The 14,245-nt window shown below is 44.8% G+C and overlaps 1 protein-coding gene across 1 annotated transcript; it reads left to right on the top strand.

Moving 5' to 3' along the window:
* Positions 1–1,641: 1,641 nt before the first annotated feature.
* On the top strand, positions 1,642–13,429 carry LOC117242244. Its single transcript, XM_033508761.1, has 10 exons — positions 1,642–1,740; positions 1,844–2,276; positions 2,636–2,853; positions 2,931–3,357; positions 3,721–3,925; positions 4,022–4,252; positions 5,191–5,377; positions 11,648–11,733; positions 11,801–12,025; positions 12,131–13,429. The coding sequence occupies exons 2-10, from the start codon at positions 2,215–2,217 to the stop codon at positions 12,782–12,784; spliced, it is 2,295 nt and encodes a 764-aa protein (XP_033364652.1). The 5' UTR covers positions 1,642–1,740; positions 1,844–2,214; the 3' UTR covers positions 12,785–13,429.
* Positions 13,430–14,245: the final 816 nt, after the last annotated feature.

Below are 14,245 nucleotides of genomic sequence, written 5' to 3'. Positions count from 1 at the left end.
CAGTTTTTAAGGACTGTCATTAAGGGAAACACCGCTGGCCCAACGGTACGGCATCAAAAGTAATTTACGTTGTTTAAATGTAAACTTCATTGAAATATATATCTTTACAAGCTGCGTTTTAGATAATTTTACGTTTCTGGAAAACATACCCAGCTGATTTCTTTTTATTTTCTTCCAGCAAACGTTTTCGACTGTCATATACATATATTCATTTATGAGAGCAGCGTGTGCTCCTAATACGAGCCGAGGTCTTTGTAACAGTTGCTGCAGATCAATATTTAACACAGTATACGCACAACCGACATGCAAGGTCTTTTCAAGATAAAAGGCGCGAAATGATGGCCCCGTGGCGATTATAACAGCTGATATTTACACGCCCATTTTTTCTATTTACCTACGATGCTAATATTTCTAATTGTCTACATATCGTCTATTTACATATTGTCTAAATTGCGAGTGCTCATTCTTGATAAATGATTTAATTTATTGAACTCTGATTAATTGTCCTCTAGATACCCTATGAATATATGTTTGTCTAGAAATATTTAACATGACGTTGGAAAATAATATATCTTTTAATGCACACACAAGTGAATAACGATTGTACAAACTAATAATGACAAGGAAAAATGTTTAATCGTACGACTTGGCGGTAAAAAATTCACTGATCAACTCTACAATAATATTCCACAGATGTCAAATTCTTTACAGACATTTGCCGTATTATCTTCCATTAAAATTCATCTTCTTCGCTACCGTTCGTCTCTTACAATGGCTAATTATTTATGTTCAATAAGAATTTAGCTCTCCCTAGTGAAATCAATTATATTCACAGGTGGCAAATATTTCAAACATTTATCTCTACTATGGTACTATTCGCATGATTAATGACGAAGAATGGAATTTATTGTTACCTTGGTCGTTATCCTACCATTATTATCTTTATGTGTCAAAAGAAGCTCACGAAAGGGAGCTTAACAGTCTTGTAAAAATGCTTCAGGTAATCAATCCGACCATTAAGATTAAAAGGACACATTCGTTACCTCCAAACGCGCCAAATTGCTTTGTTTGTATGAGGAAAATTATTATCTCAAGTTCGAACGTTAATCGCAAGTAAAATTAACGTTTGATTAGAGTTTCCTTCACAGACAAATTTATTTCGCGAGATAGAAACTTGTCCTTCGATAAATGGATTCATTTCCTTCGCTGGAAAATTTCTTCTATTCGACACGATTGCAAAATGTATAAAAAGCACTACGAAAAAGGATAATTCAGGAATCACGTAGAAATATGAGCTACCCGCATATGTCATCCATATAGTATTCTTATATTATTTGATATCATAACACGGTTAACAATATAAATAGCATGCTATTATTTCTAATTACTACTGCGAGTTGAAACTTACAGCTAGTATATGTGCACCGGGCAGACTTTCAAAATCGCTTGCCTTTTGTTTTTTGAATACAAAGCCTCGTCTGCGAAAACATTATTTTACATTTTTAATTTATTTTTTTCATGAGGAGTCATCTCTTCCGCGTTTGCACGACTAATTATCAGACACCCTGTATGAGTACTACTATGCTATTAATTCCAACGATGGTCCTTGAAAAGCAGATTTGAAACTACGGGCGATCGTGATGTCGAGGCATTGTGTAAGTGAACTACAGATTTGGATGACGGAACATTGTTAACGATCCTCCGGCAAAGGCCTTCAACTCTCGGATGGTCCTTGGTCAGGTAAGTGTACCGATTTCGCGCTGTTTCCATAGGGGGCTCAATGCACTTTAATTGTCAACAAGATTGATCACTAACGCGTGATGTTCTTTTACGCGATGCGAAGGAGAAAAAAAGGAGAAAAGAAAAGACGGAAACGAGAAATCACCGAACAATACCCGGAGCAGATAACAGCACGAAGCGCTGACGAACACGTAGGTGGGGAACACGAGACACACGATGTGGAATAAATAGTGGCCTGAAATCGAGCGGAATTCAGTCGCACTGCTGTTGTACCATCGTCGTTGACGTTTATTCACGAAGACCTCTGACGAGTTCCTCGTGAAGTCATCTAGTCCCATCTGCAAGCAGGATAAAATCAATAAGTACCCGCTGGGTGATTTCACGCGGACATATTCTACGCGTCTCTTCCTTATCAAGCCCGCTAGTCGGTGCATTCGATTCATCTTTTCGGTTATCGTGATCGTAACAGAAAAGATGATGCTCCGAGTGCTGTTGATGCTAGCACCCGTACTTCGGATCGACGCATTTTTTCTCGGGTACTTGACACACGTGTTAATCGTTGAGATGCCTTGCAAACAGTCAACTTGCTCTCTTCCGCACCCTTCGTCTTAAATTTAGAGAAGCCGTACGTTCAGAGAACGATTAAAACTTATTCTCGGGAACACGTGTTGCGGCCTAGTGCTGCAACGGGCACGTTGCGTTTTTCCGTAGAAAATAAAAAAAAGAAAAGATCGGAGAGTAAAAAGGACAACGCGAATGTTGGCAAGCGCATCCTGTAACTCCTGAAATACCCATAAAGCGTTCAAGTTCAGGTCTGAAAATATCTTATCTAATTCGTGTCATTGGCCGCGCTTTCGAGACTCGATTTTCGCTAACACGTCGTTTCTCTTGTCAGTTTCATACCGACCAGCCCCAAAAACAACGAAACCGTAAGGGAGTTCAACGTTTACTGGAACGTGCCCACCTTTATGTGCCATAAGTACGGGCTTCACTTCGAAGAAGTATCGGAGAGATATGGCATTCTACAGAATTCGATGGATAACTTCCGCGGTGACGAGATCGCGATCCTTTACGACCCTGGAATGTTCCCGGCGTTGCTGACAGACCCGAACGGTAAAACAATACTCGCTCCTTATACCGTGAGACTATCGATGGATTGGAGAAAGGAAAGAACTTTGAACGTTATTCAGGAAAGGTAGTGACGAGAAACGGTGGTGTCCCGCAAGAAGGTAATCTCACCAAGCATCTCGAAGTATTTCGGGAGCACTTGATCAATCAGATACCAGACAAATCGTTTCACGGTGTGGGGGTGATCGATTTCGAAAGTTGGAGGCCAATCTTCCGACAGAATTGGGCTTCCCTCCAGCCTTATAAGAAACTCTCCATAGAGATAGTTCGTCGTGAGCATCCGTTCTGGGACAATCAGAGCGTCGAGCAGGAAGCGAAACGAAGATTCGAGAAATACGGGAAACTTTTCATGGAGGAGACACTGAAGGCTGCCAAACAGATCAGACCGTCCGCCAGTTGGGGATACTATGCTTACCCCTACTGCTACAATCTGACACCGAATCAACACAGTTCCCAGTGCGACAGCGCTACGATGCTGGAAAACGATAAGTATGTAATTAACAAAGTTGCTCTATTTCGATCGTGACCATCTTCAATGTCGTGACTCTCCTAGGTAATCCGTCGTACGACCGTATCGGTACCATTGTGCACGAATATCGCTCGCATTTATCGTACCGTCACGAATTTCATCAACCGATCGTGCGTTCTAGTTTTCGTGAAAAAAATTTCTTAGAGATTTAAGGTAACAAGATTACGAATCGGCCGTGGACGTTACAACACTCGGACTTTAAGTGGGTCAGTGTCAAGAATCGTGTTCTGATGAAAATTTAAACCGTCCTGAGGGAGTTACATCCGTCTTATCTAATCGTTCTCTCGATAAGTCCAACCAGACTCGTGTGCTTCTCCATTCAGAATGTCATGGCTGTTCGAGCTGGAAGACGTTCTCCTGCCGTCGGTGTACTTCAGACTGAGCCTAACGAGCAGTGAACGAGTCGGTCTCGTCGGAGGCCGTGTCAGAGAAGCCTTGAGAATAGCAAAACAAATGGCGATTAGGAAGAAGGTTCTCCCCTATTATTGGTACAAGTACCAAGATAAGAGGGATATGTATTTGAGCAAGGTGAGTCTTTTTACGTAAAAAACAATTTTCGGGTATTGAAGGATACGTCACTGGATAACAAATCGGTTGATCTTCGAAATGGATTTCTCTGTGCAGGACGATCTCGAAGCGACTCTACGAAAGATCATGGATCTCGGTGCCGACGGTCTCATCCTTTGGGGAAGCTCCGACGATATTAATACCAGGCAAAAGTGCGTAGAGTTCAAGGAATACGTAAACAACGAACTAGGGCCCATTGTAGATCGAATTAGACGAACCGCTCTTGGCTTGACTCAAAGCAACAGCACTCTTGTGGACAACAGAATCGATGTGAGCGTGGACCAAGTTTGACGTAGCACTTGGAATACCGATTCTCTTATAAAAGAGGCAAAATATTAGGAGAAATTGTAAAAAATCTTTAGTTTCTGTCGCTTACGTATATGGTTATCATACATGACATACGTAGGAGATCTGTTCGACCTTCGAAATAGAAAGATATCAAACACGAGACACCAAAGTGAAACCAAAGACTACTGGTTTAGACGATACTTGGAGATGTTGCGCGACGTATTCGAGCAGCGATCGAAATAAAATTCCTACGAAACTACCACTTTTTTCATTCTATCTCCGAAAAGTGGAAGTTCCCAACAAACGTGAGACGTACTGTTCCTCGTCGGATTCTTCTTTCATTTGTCAACCCTATGGTCTGTCACCAACGTCTCTGAAAGATCGAAGCGAATTGGTTTTCGTCTAGTATCATCGTGAAGACGGCCGAATCGCTTCTCATAATCGGACAAACGAGGTAACAGCTAAACTGGCAATCAAAACTCGGGACGAGCACACTTTGGCACTAGCGTACGACAAGTTTTACTGGTTCGAGGTGTAAGGCCTCGGGCGATCTTGCTTTTTACAGTACACGCGACGTCGTTGTAGAGGTAGTCAAAGATCTCTCTTGCTTACCGTTGATTCCTCCCCTCTCCATCTCGTTCAGAGAATGATCCTTTCTCTTTCTGTTTCCACGAGAATACCTGGAGAAGCTGCGAGAACGAGAAAGAGAGAGAACGGAACGAGAACGGCGCGGAACCGAACGTACCGAGTAGAAGGAGGAGCTGAAGGAGACTCCGGTGGTGGTGGAGGTGGAGCAAGAGGAGGAGGAGAACGGAACACGAGAGATCGGCAGCACAGTTTCGTGTTCAGCTCAGCTCGGTTCGGCTCAACCTCATATCGGATCTCCGTGTTTCGAGGCAAACCGTTCTTCAAATTTGTCGCTACAGATCTTCCTCTGATCCGGTTGTTATCGCCGGCCGGGCAAGAACGGCGAAGTTCCGGCCGAGGAACGAGTGAAAAGTCGCGAGCAACAGACTATCGCACGGAGATCGTTCCCGTTTTCGAAACTGTCTGCCGATCCTTTTTCTGCTCTCGGCAAATTTCTAGAGTGGTGCGTAGTTCGCAACGTCGCTGACGTACACGGAGGTGAGTGACAGTTTCTTCAGAAAAGCCAAGGCTGCCGCCGTACGCTTGCTGGTGGCTCGAGATCGTTGCCAGAGTTGCCAGACTACGTGATGCGTGTGCTACGGGAATCCACGATATCGTAGATTCGATAACAATATCGAAATAGCAGCGAGATTTCGTACTTGGAATACTCTAGCTTTTTTCTGGCTCTCCATACTTTATCAGTGTTCCCTGGTGACGATCCCTTGACCTCATGTAGATGTTTTTTTCAAAGCAATTATAGACACCGATAGGTACCGATACTATAACAACGAACAACAGCGTATAACAGCGTATAAGGCGTGTACGATTCCTCGATTCACTCTGTCGCTATCTTTCTCTTGCGTCACGATCACCGGAAGGCAGATCCCTTTCCGGTGGTCTCCATTCGAAGTAAAGGAATGTTAACACCAGCTGAGAGAAGTTGCGATGATCACAGACTGTTCGAAAGTGGCCAAGGGACAGGGACTCCGGACTTAAATAGTTGAGAAACACCCTATCCAAAACGTTTTGCCCACTAATCCTAATACCAGACCCTATTCTCGAGTTAATGATAGCTCTTCTTAGACGCAACACTTAACTTCCAAGCTAAACTGTTGTGCGGTAGCCAACTCGCCATCGGGTCCTTTCTAATGAAGACCTTTTGCGACTGCCTCGACTTGCCACCGTGCAGTTAATTGGCTAATTCCCCAAAATCTCTGACAAAAATTTACCATCGATTTCTCGGCTTTCTCGATCGAAACATTCACGCGAGTTAATCTCGCAAACTAGATACATTTTTTGTTAGAAAATTTATGGCAAAGTTACGGTAGTCAAAAAAAAAAAAAAAAAAGAAAAAAGAAAAGAGAGAAAAGAAGAAAGGGAAAAGAAATTCGAAGGAGACACGATAATTCCTTGAACAAATTGTAGATACGTAAAATAAAGTCTATTATTGGACATGTTACTTCATTCCGTAAACATCGTAATATCATCAACCAGTCTCATTCTCTCAAGAATGGTCCACGCTTAATTACATCTTATGGTGCGCTTCTTTTTAAAACTACAGGTAGTCGAGGATCGCCGAAGCGAGCTTGGAACCGACAGTCGCTAATGCGACCATGTTCGCGCCTTTCGAGTAATTGGACACGAGAAAATGAACAGTGTATTACCTCTCGTTTAATTGGTATTCTCCAACCTATCGTTAAGTGGCACGATTATGTCTTCTCCAAAAAATTTCACTGGTTGGCCGTGACGGTTACACGCACGCGTTCACGCGTATCTCTTTCTACGTTCTTTTTTTTTAAAATATTCCTCGGCTAGGCTTGTACAACACGTAGCGAGGTAAGAAAAATCGAAGGCTTCCTGGGGGTCCATGACACTTGATACCGATAGCTGCGAGGTCAGGCTGCAGAAGCGACCAAAAGTAGCTGTGTCATCTTTTAGTGGGTACGATGTCTGTAGCTCAGGTAACGGGTTATCGGTTGCCACAAAAGATCATTAAAGTAATGACATACAAATTGCCGCCTGTTTCGTGAGAGCAACATTTAAAGCCAGAAATTCGCCATATCTCTCGGAATAAAATCGGAGCTTTTCATTTTCTTTCCGATCTATGCCTTCTCCGCGAGAACGTTTCTTTTTTCCTAGAGAAGAAAGGTAAAAAGGGAGGAAATCGGATGAAAACGGAGCAAGATGACTCGCGATCGCTTTTTCGCATCTCTCGTCAGAAAACGGGAAAGAAGTAGGAAGAGAGAGCGAAAGAGGTAGTAGCGAGCAAGCTCGAGGAAGACGAAAGGGCCCGTTTTAAAGAGGCGAGCATTAAAAACAACAATGTCATTACATTTTAACGACCTGTTCTTGGGCTCTGCCCTCCCTTTTAAGAACGTTCGTTTGCAGGTATGTGGACCGCGCTCTCGTGGGGGCTACCACACCGAGAGAGAATTCTTAAGGCGGTACACACACTAGCTATTTCCCCTTTTTGCTCCCCCTCGGTGTTTTAGCGATTACGTTCATATCCGATTCTACTGTCGATCAATTTAAAAAATTACAATTCCATCGTTCCACGGAGCTTATAGTTAGGCGAAAAGCACAGGTGTATCATATTTCGTGCGCGTACCCTCCTAGTTTCGGCCGGTACAGTTCAGTCAGAGACACGTCTAAACTTAAACGCGGCAGACGTTGGCAACGATAATCAAGACTTCGAAAGCGTGAAACCGCTACGGGCGGTGTTGAAATTTTAGCGAGCTTAAAATTGCGATCTAATCAAGGTACGAAGAGGGTGCGAAAGCAGCTTAATCCGACACTGGTCGATGCACAGGGCCCCTTCCCCTTCGCTCGGGGCCCATTCCCCTTCTCGAGTCGATTTCTCCCCACGCACTCTGGGCACGCCGTGCAGCTCGCGAAGAATTAGTATGGGCGAAGTAACAAAAGCACGAGGAACAAGCACGGGGGGTGTGCGCGGCGAGTGGCGGAGAAGGAGGAAGAAAAAAAAGGAGCCGAGATGGCGCCACACGTCCAGCGTGTTTTCGGGGCTTCCTCCGGTGCTGTTGGCAAACTCCTCTTTTTCTTTTTCTTGCAGGCCCTCCCCAGTTACCTTCTCGCTCCTTTTCGCCTGCCTTCCTCTGGTTCCCTCTCGCTTTTGGCGCGTTCTGCGTCCTCCCTCTCGTCGATTCCTCTTTTATTTTGCTCCCCTTCTGGACCCTCACCCTGCGGGCCCCCCTATTAGTTCGGCCACGGCACCGTATTGCGGAAAAAAGACGAGCAAAGGACGGTCGCAAAATGCGAAATTGGGCTAGACCAAATCGAAAGATAGGGATTTCTCATTAAAATGGAAGAACATATTGCGCTCCAAAATTATACGCTAATCTATCGCAATAATCAGGGCCGCGTACCGTTTTTCTTTCTCGGACCTTCTTTTTTCGAAGTCCGAGACCTTCGTCGATGCAAGATTTCACGGTACGAAACGATGATAGGCGTGCATATACCTTTCTCCGGTTGCGCTTCTCTCGTAGGAGAGGAATTCGAAAAATAAGAAACTCCTACTTCGTCTCTCTGTACCCACCAGTCATTCTTCCGCTTATGGGTATGCCTAGATGAAGCATGGTGAAGGTGATCGAGCTACGGAGTAGCTCTAGTCCTTTGATACCACCAGCGAGAACCTATACGTATTCCCCGACGACTACCATTGGTCGAGCAACTTGAACCATTTTACTCCTAGTGTTTCTTCTTCCTTCCTTCGTACTGGCTGCGAATATTCCCCTTCTTCTCTTTTCTCTCGCGCCTAAGTACTGTGGCACATCGGCAAAGAGATCATGAAAGTATCTTGCGTGCCTCGGGCATCAGGGCCGTACAAACTTTGGTTCGATTACGCTTTACCTCTCATCCCTGTCTATTCTCCACTCGCATTCACATTTTTCTTAATAACGACAAATAGTTTGTTATTCGAAGAATAATCTGACGGAGAACGGCTCGAGCCGAACAATAAAATCCTACGGAGTGTTTAACGCCGATTCTCCACGCGTTCTCCGCTCGGCCCGCCCCAAGTCGTCGTTCAGGTTTGCCAAACATAATTCTTCTCTCGCCAAGGGAAAGTCCGAATGAAATATGAATTCCTATTAGAAGCTTCCTGGAAGTGCGGCACGTCGCGTCCGCGGGCCGCTCGTTCTCGTAGGTGTTAAGCTCGAGTCGAACGGATTTAATCCTTGTGCTTTTTAAAAGGTCCCGCGAGAAGAAGCCAACGCCGACCGAACCAACAGATCTCGTCTGTAGCGTGCACAGATCGCGGCACCCTTTGTGCTTGGCCGCCTAGGCTCGGGGGCGCGTCAAATTTGGTTGAAAATCAAATTAATCTCGCGGCTGGGCGCAGGACCCTCTACCGTCTCTTTCTGTCGACTCTTTCGCTCGCTCTGCCTCGCCTCTGGCCAGCCTGTCTTCGTCCCTCGTTTCTCGACGACACGAGCAAATCGAAGGAACGGGACTGGGAGGAAGGTGGAGAAGGAGGTGGACCGGAGGTCCTCCATGCCACCGACACGGACCTAGAGGCGAGAAGAGAAGGTGGCGCAGCAACAAAGAGCTTTGGACTTCTGGCTGCGACCCGGCCAGGGCCGTATTTATCTCGATCCTCTTCCTCCAACGCCTCGTTATTTTTCACGTCGATCGTGCTTCGTACTTGACTCGTCTTCTTTTAAGTTCTAGTAGTTTGAACTGCAAGTTCGATGAAAATAATTGAAAGAAGAATATTTGCCATTGACAGCGTGTCTTAAGCGATAAATCAAAGGTAGATAAAAATTGATTTTTCGCCATTGTAGACATTTAACGCGGTCTGTCTGATAGAGGCACGAAGATACGTAATACGTAAAGACGACACAATATGTAAAGATAATTGTTTGGATAGAACAAAGTGTTGCTTGTTGTAAGCCGTCGGACTCGTCCGGATTAAGTAAGTACGTCCCTGTTGTATCCTACTCGGTCATTCAAATCACCGCTTGTGGAAATGAGATGGGCGGCCGAACCTTGTAGTCGCACACCTCCCCTCGTGGCCACGTACAGGGTGATTCAACAAGAATCAGCTGGGAGCTCTAATTTTTCGACTATCGTATCTTTAGGCCAATTTGCAGCAGGTGTTACGTTGCAAGAGGATCACCGATAACCTTTCAAATTTTATTTTCGACTATTCGATCGGGCTTGATAAGTCGAACCCTGCGATGCCGGCGCGATTCTTCGAAGTAGAAGCAGAAATAGTGGATTCGACCTAAGAAAGGAACGATGGAAAAAAGAGGCTCGTCGAATGAAACGCTGGATAAGGAGGAAGCCTGCGGAAGAATAAGAAAAGGTCGAAAGATCGGTATTGAAATGCAACGGAGGGGAACGAAAAGTTGATCCTCTCCTGGAAATACCGGCGACCAATTGTTCGTAGAGGGACGAGATTCTTTCTGTTGTCAGGAATTCAACTCGCGAGTCCAACGACAAAGTAAATTCCTGAAGGACGGAGGATGCACGGTGGTGGGTTCCCTGATGCTCCGCGGTGAAACGGATCCGAGATTTTTCGAGGGCCAAAAAAGGGGCCGATCTCTCGTAATTGGGCCTGCACATCCTTTTACCTTGTCGTTCGTGCCACTTGTTCCCGTGGTGATCTCCGAAAGATCAAGAAAGATCGTACGATGAGATTGACGCTTTTTTTCTCGGTCGCCATCGATCCAGCCGGTCTACATATACACGTAATGCTCCTTCGTTCCTTTTACCACGCTGCTGCGGAATTATTGCTTCATTACCGATTGCTCCGTGGAAATAAAACAAGCTCGTGCAAGCTCGACTGGTCACGATAATTGAGACTGCGCTTCCTCCGCCACTGATTGCTTCCTGGTAAAGATTTTAAATCTACCTACCCGGCTCTTTGTCGTTTCCTTCGCGTCTTTGCTTACTCTATTCGTGAAAATTGAAATTTTGATCGAGCCAACGACGATTCCTCTCCCAAATTTTCACAAACAACAAGAAACTTTTACCCTCTACGATCTGACCTCAAAAAATGTCTTATACCGGCGGAAGGAGCATATCCCGTATTCAAACCTCGTAGCTTAAATCCGCCGCTATTTATGGTGGAGATATCCACGAGAAAGTCTCGATCCCGTCAGGCCACGGGGAATTCCGTTATCTTAAGATCTCGGTGACTTAAAACTCGAGCATCCCGCTCTCGACTGGAATCAAGGAATCGGCCTTAACGATTTATGAATGAACTCGCTGCCGCGATGTTCCGATGTGGCTTCTTTCCCGCTCTTTTTCTTTTCACTAACACCCCTGTTCCTCCTCCTAAAAAACCGCTCGGTAGCTCTCCCTGCGTTTACGATGCTCCCCGCGTGTAGCTTGTTTTAAACAAAATTCACGCGATGCGAAAATGAAGAAAAAGGAAGAATGGAGAAGCGGCACCACGACAAATCCCGGTGACGTAATTTCAGACGGTCGTCGAACCTGAGACCTCGGGAGAGGCACACCACGAGAGAAAGAGAGCCACGGACTTTCATTCATTCGGGGTGGGGACCAACGAATACGCGTTGTGCACACGTGCACACGATGCACGCCGCGCCTCGAATCGCAATCGCGAAATTCCTTCGTCTCATCGGCTATCCATACTCGATTATGTTTGACGCGACAAATCAGAACGGAGAAAGTTCGGGCACACTTAGAAATTTGACTGCTCTTTACCTGGCCACTAATTTATTGGCAACGACCGTCCAGTCGGAAAGATTCGGATACCCTCTCTCTCTCCTTCTGTTGTTTCAGGGATCATGCGACCGACGTGTCATCTGACAGTGGTGATCGCGCTGTTCCTCCAGGCGGCCACCCTACACGCCCATCGCGAGCACAAGGTTCATCGATCTTTCACTCGATTTCCCTTTGATTTATTCCGTAGAGTGACGTTACTGGTTATTTAAGGTTCACAACATCGTACTGTACCCCGACAAGCACAGCTGGTGCAAGACGACTCCCATAAAGCAAGTCGTCACGTGGCCGCAATGCTCCTCACAGGAATTGGATAACAACGTTTGCGTGGGAGCTTGTTTCTCGTACATGGTGCCACACAGCGAACCTTCCGCTCCTGGTGACCTAATCAGACCTTACTGTGACTCTTGTCAGCCTTTGGACAGCGTTTGGCACACGGTAGGCGAATAAATGTATCAGCTGTTCGGAAGCCACATACATCGATCGACTGTATAAATTGCGAAGGTGTTTCGTTAAAATTGATTAGTTTATTTGATCGTTTAGGTTACGCTGGACTGCAAGGACGAGACGAACAATCCGATCACCATGCAGAAGAAAGTGCAAATTATCACCAATTGTTCCTGCAGCTCCTGTATGGAAACGTCTAGGATCAAGCCAGATTACAATACTCTGCTTCAACAATTAACCGTGGAGAACTTGGATAAGAATGTGAACGTCGTTCACGAAAAACCAGATCTCTTGGAAAACCCAAACTTGAACTCCTCCAAAAATACCACCAGAGATGGCGTTCAGGCTAACGAGAGATTCTTACAGCTCTTCAAGCAGCTCAAGGACTCCGAGAAGTTGGAGCAATCTGGGGCCAAGGAGCTGTTCTCGAAAATCGATGAGGACATCGACTTCGACAAACTGAGGGAGTTGTTGGACAAGTACGGCCAAGAGGAGGAGAAGCAGCACACTCATCAGCATCTACATCAACATCAGCATCAATCGACTGGAAAGCAGCAGCAGCAACAACAGCAACAGCATCACTCGACGACGGTGCTTCATCGAGGACCTCATCATTCGATGGTTTTAGATCCCGACGTGAAAGAGAAGATCGACGTGGAACCGCACTATCTTCATCCAGCTGTTCCCGGTCAGGAAATCAGCTACCACGACAACGTATTAGTAGATAAGGATAAGAAGAAAGATTTCTGAGATTTAGAATGTATGTCTCGTAATGGCAACGCGTGTTTGGTCGAGTTTGAAACTTCGATCAAACAAAGTTGATAGAAACGTGTTTGGTATTAGCGAATGAGATCATATCTTTTCTATATTTGTTAAGATTCATTCGTGACCTAGTCCAGTCCGTAGTAAATTGTTCGATTCGATCTAGAAACTAGAGATTCGACTTATCTCGCGAACGATATATCTGTAAATAGGAAAATTCTACGTTCTTATTTCTTTCTTTTTTATATGTACTTTTTAGTAAGCAAAAGATGGATATCTTTTAAACTGTTACTCTTGAGAAGCTAGCTTGGAAACTTGGGTTCGATGTGAGAAATCTCGTCAGGGTTTAATCGTATTTAGGAAACGTTGTTGAGCAAAAGTTGACAATACGGAAACGAAGAAAAAGGGGAGAGAGAAATTCTAATATATATTTTAATTATTATTATATTAATTAACTATTTAATATACTCGCGCGCCTAATGATGAAATATACGTACGTTCGGAATTTTTAGCTCGTAATTAGCACAACTGGCAACCATTGTAGATGTCCAAAGGCGTTATATCTTGTTGATTGCTTTAAAAGTATACATTATATCCATTGTCTCGCAGAGAATAAACAAAGTCCGTACAACATTTTCCTGGTACTTCCCCGATCATTTTCCCGACGAATCGATTCTCCAATTTTCGAAGAAATAAAACAACAAATAAAATTCCTGCGAAACTAAAGGAAGAACGGTCGCGAATGAAAATAAAACGAATGAACAAGAAAAAGGCAACTTGGCAAGTCGAGCCATAGGTGCGCAAGAAAGAATGCAAATAAAGCAATTAATACCGCGTTCAGAACCACTAGAAAAGAAACCAATAAAGATGAACGAAATCTCGAGCAACGTCTTGTCTACGTCGACACTTTCTCCTCGAACAAAAACAAACACGCTCATCAATTTTCCTTGTGAGAAAACCGTTCACTTTACTTCCACGATTTAAAATCAAGTACTTCTCACAATCTCAGTAACGTAATCTTTTTAAGAGTTCGCGATAAACATCTTGCGTCAAGAGAGCGACGGACTCTGAATTGTCAGAGATAAACCGCGAGAAGTCGCTGAGACGGTTAGACGAAGTTCCTAATAGGCTAAAACTACTCGATGAACTTGAGTCAGAAATCTACCGAAAAGCCATTAATTGCACAAGATTAACTCCACGGTTAGGCGTGTAATTGTGTCTAACAGCAAGTGTCTAATTGCTCGAGGCGTGTTAACTGGCTGCATTTACTCGAAATCGGTAGATCGACAGGGACAAGGACTGGATCCGTTTTGAAACATCGGTTCCAACGGAACAATGTTCGCTGATAAGGAATTGGTCTCAACCAATCAGCGGCGTAGATTCGCGTGGATCGCCGGTACATGAAAGCGATTACGTATAGCTCGGTAACGGGGCGAAGAACTCGCGAGA

Source organism: Bombus vosnesenskii, unplaced genomic scaffold, assembly GCF_011952255.1.
Source record: "Bombus vosnesenskii isolate JDL3184/JDL3185 unplaced genomic scaffold, Bvos_JDL3184-5_v1.1 scf7180000013265, whole genome shotgun sequence".
Classification (NCBI taxonomy): domain Eukaryota; kingdom Metazoa; phylum Arthropoda; class Insecta; order Hymenoptera; family Apidae; genus Bombus; species Bombus vosnesenskii.
This window is presented reverse-complemented; position numbering and strand designations above follow the sequence as displayed.

Bases quoted from the DNA above. Each gene is read 5' to 3' on its own strand.
- LOC117242244 (XM_033508761.1), top strand. From the start codon at position 2,215: ATGATGCTCCGAGTGCTGTTGATGCTAGCACCCGTACTTCGGATCGAC. The intron at 4,253-5,190 runs TGACGTAGCACT...ATCTTCCTCTGA, and splicing joins ATGTGAGCGTGGACCAAGTT to TCCGGTTGTTATCGCCGGCC. The intron at 12,026-12,130 runs GTAGGCGAATAA...TTGATCGTTTAG, and splicing joins TGGACAGCGTTTGGCACACG to GTTACGCTGGACTGCAAGGA.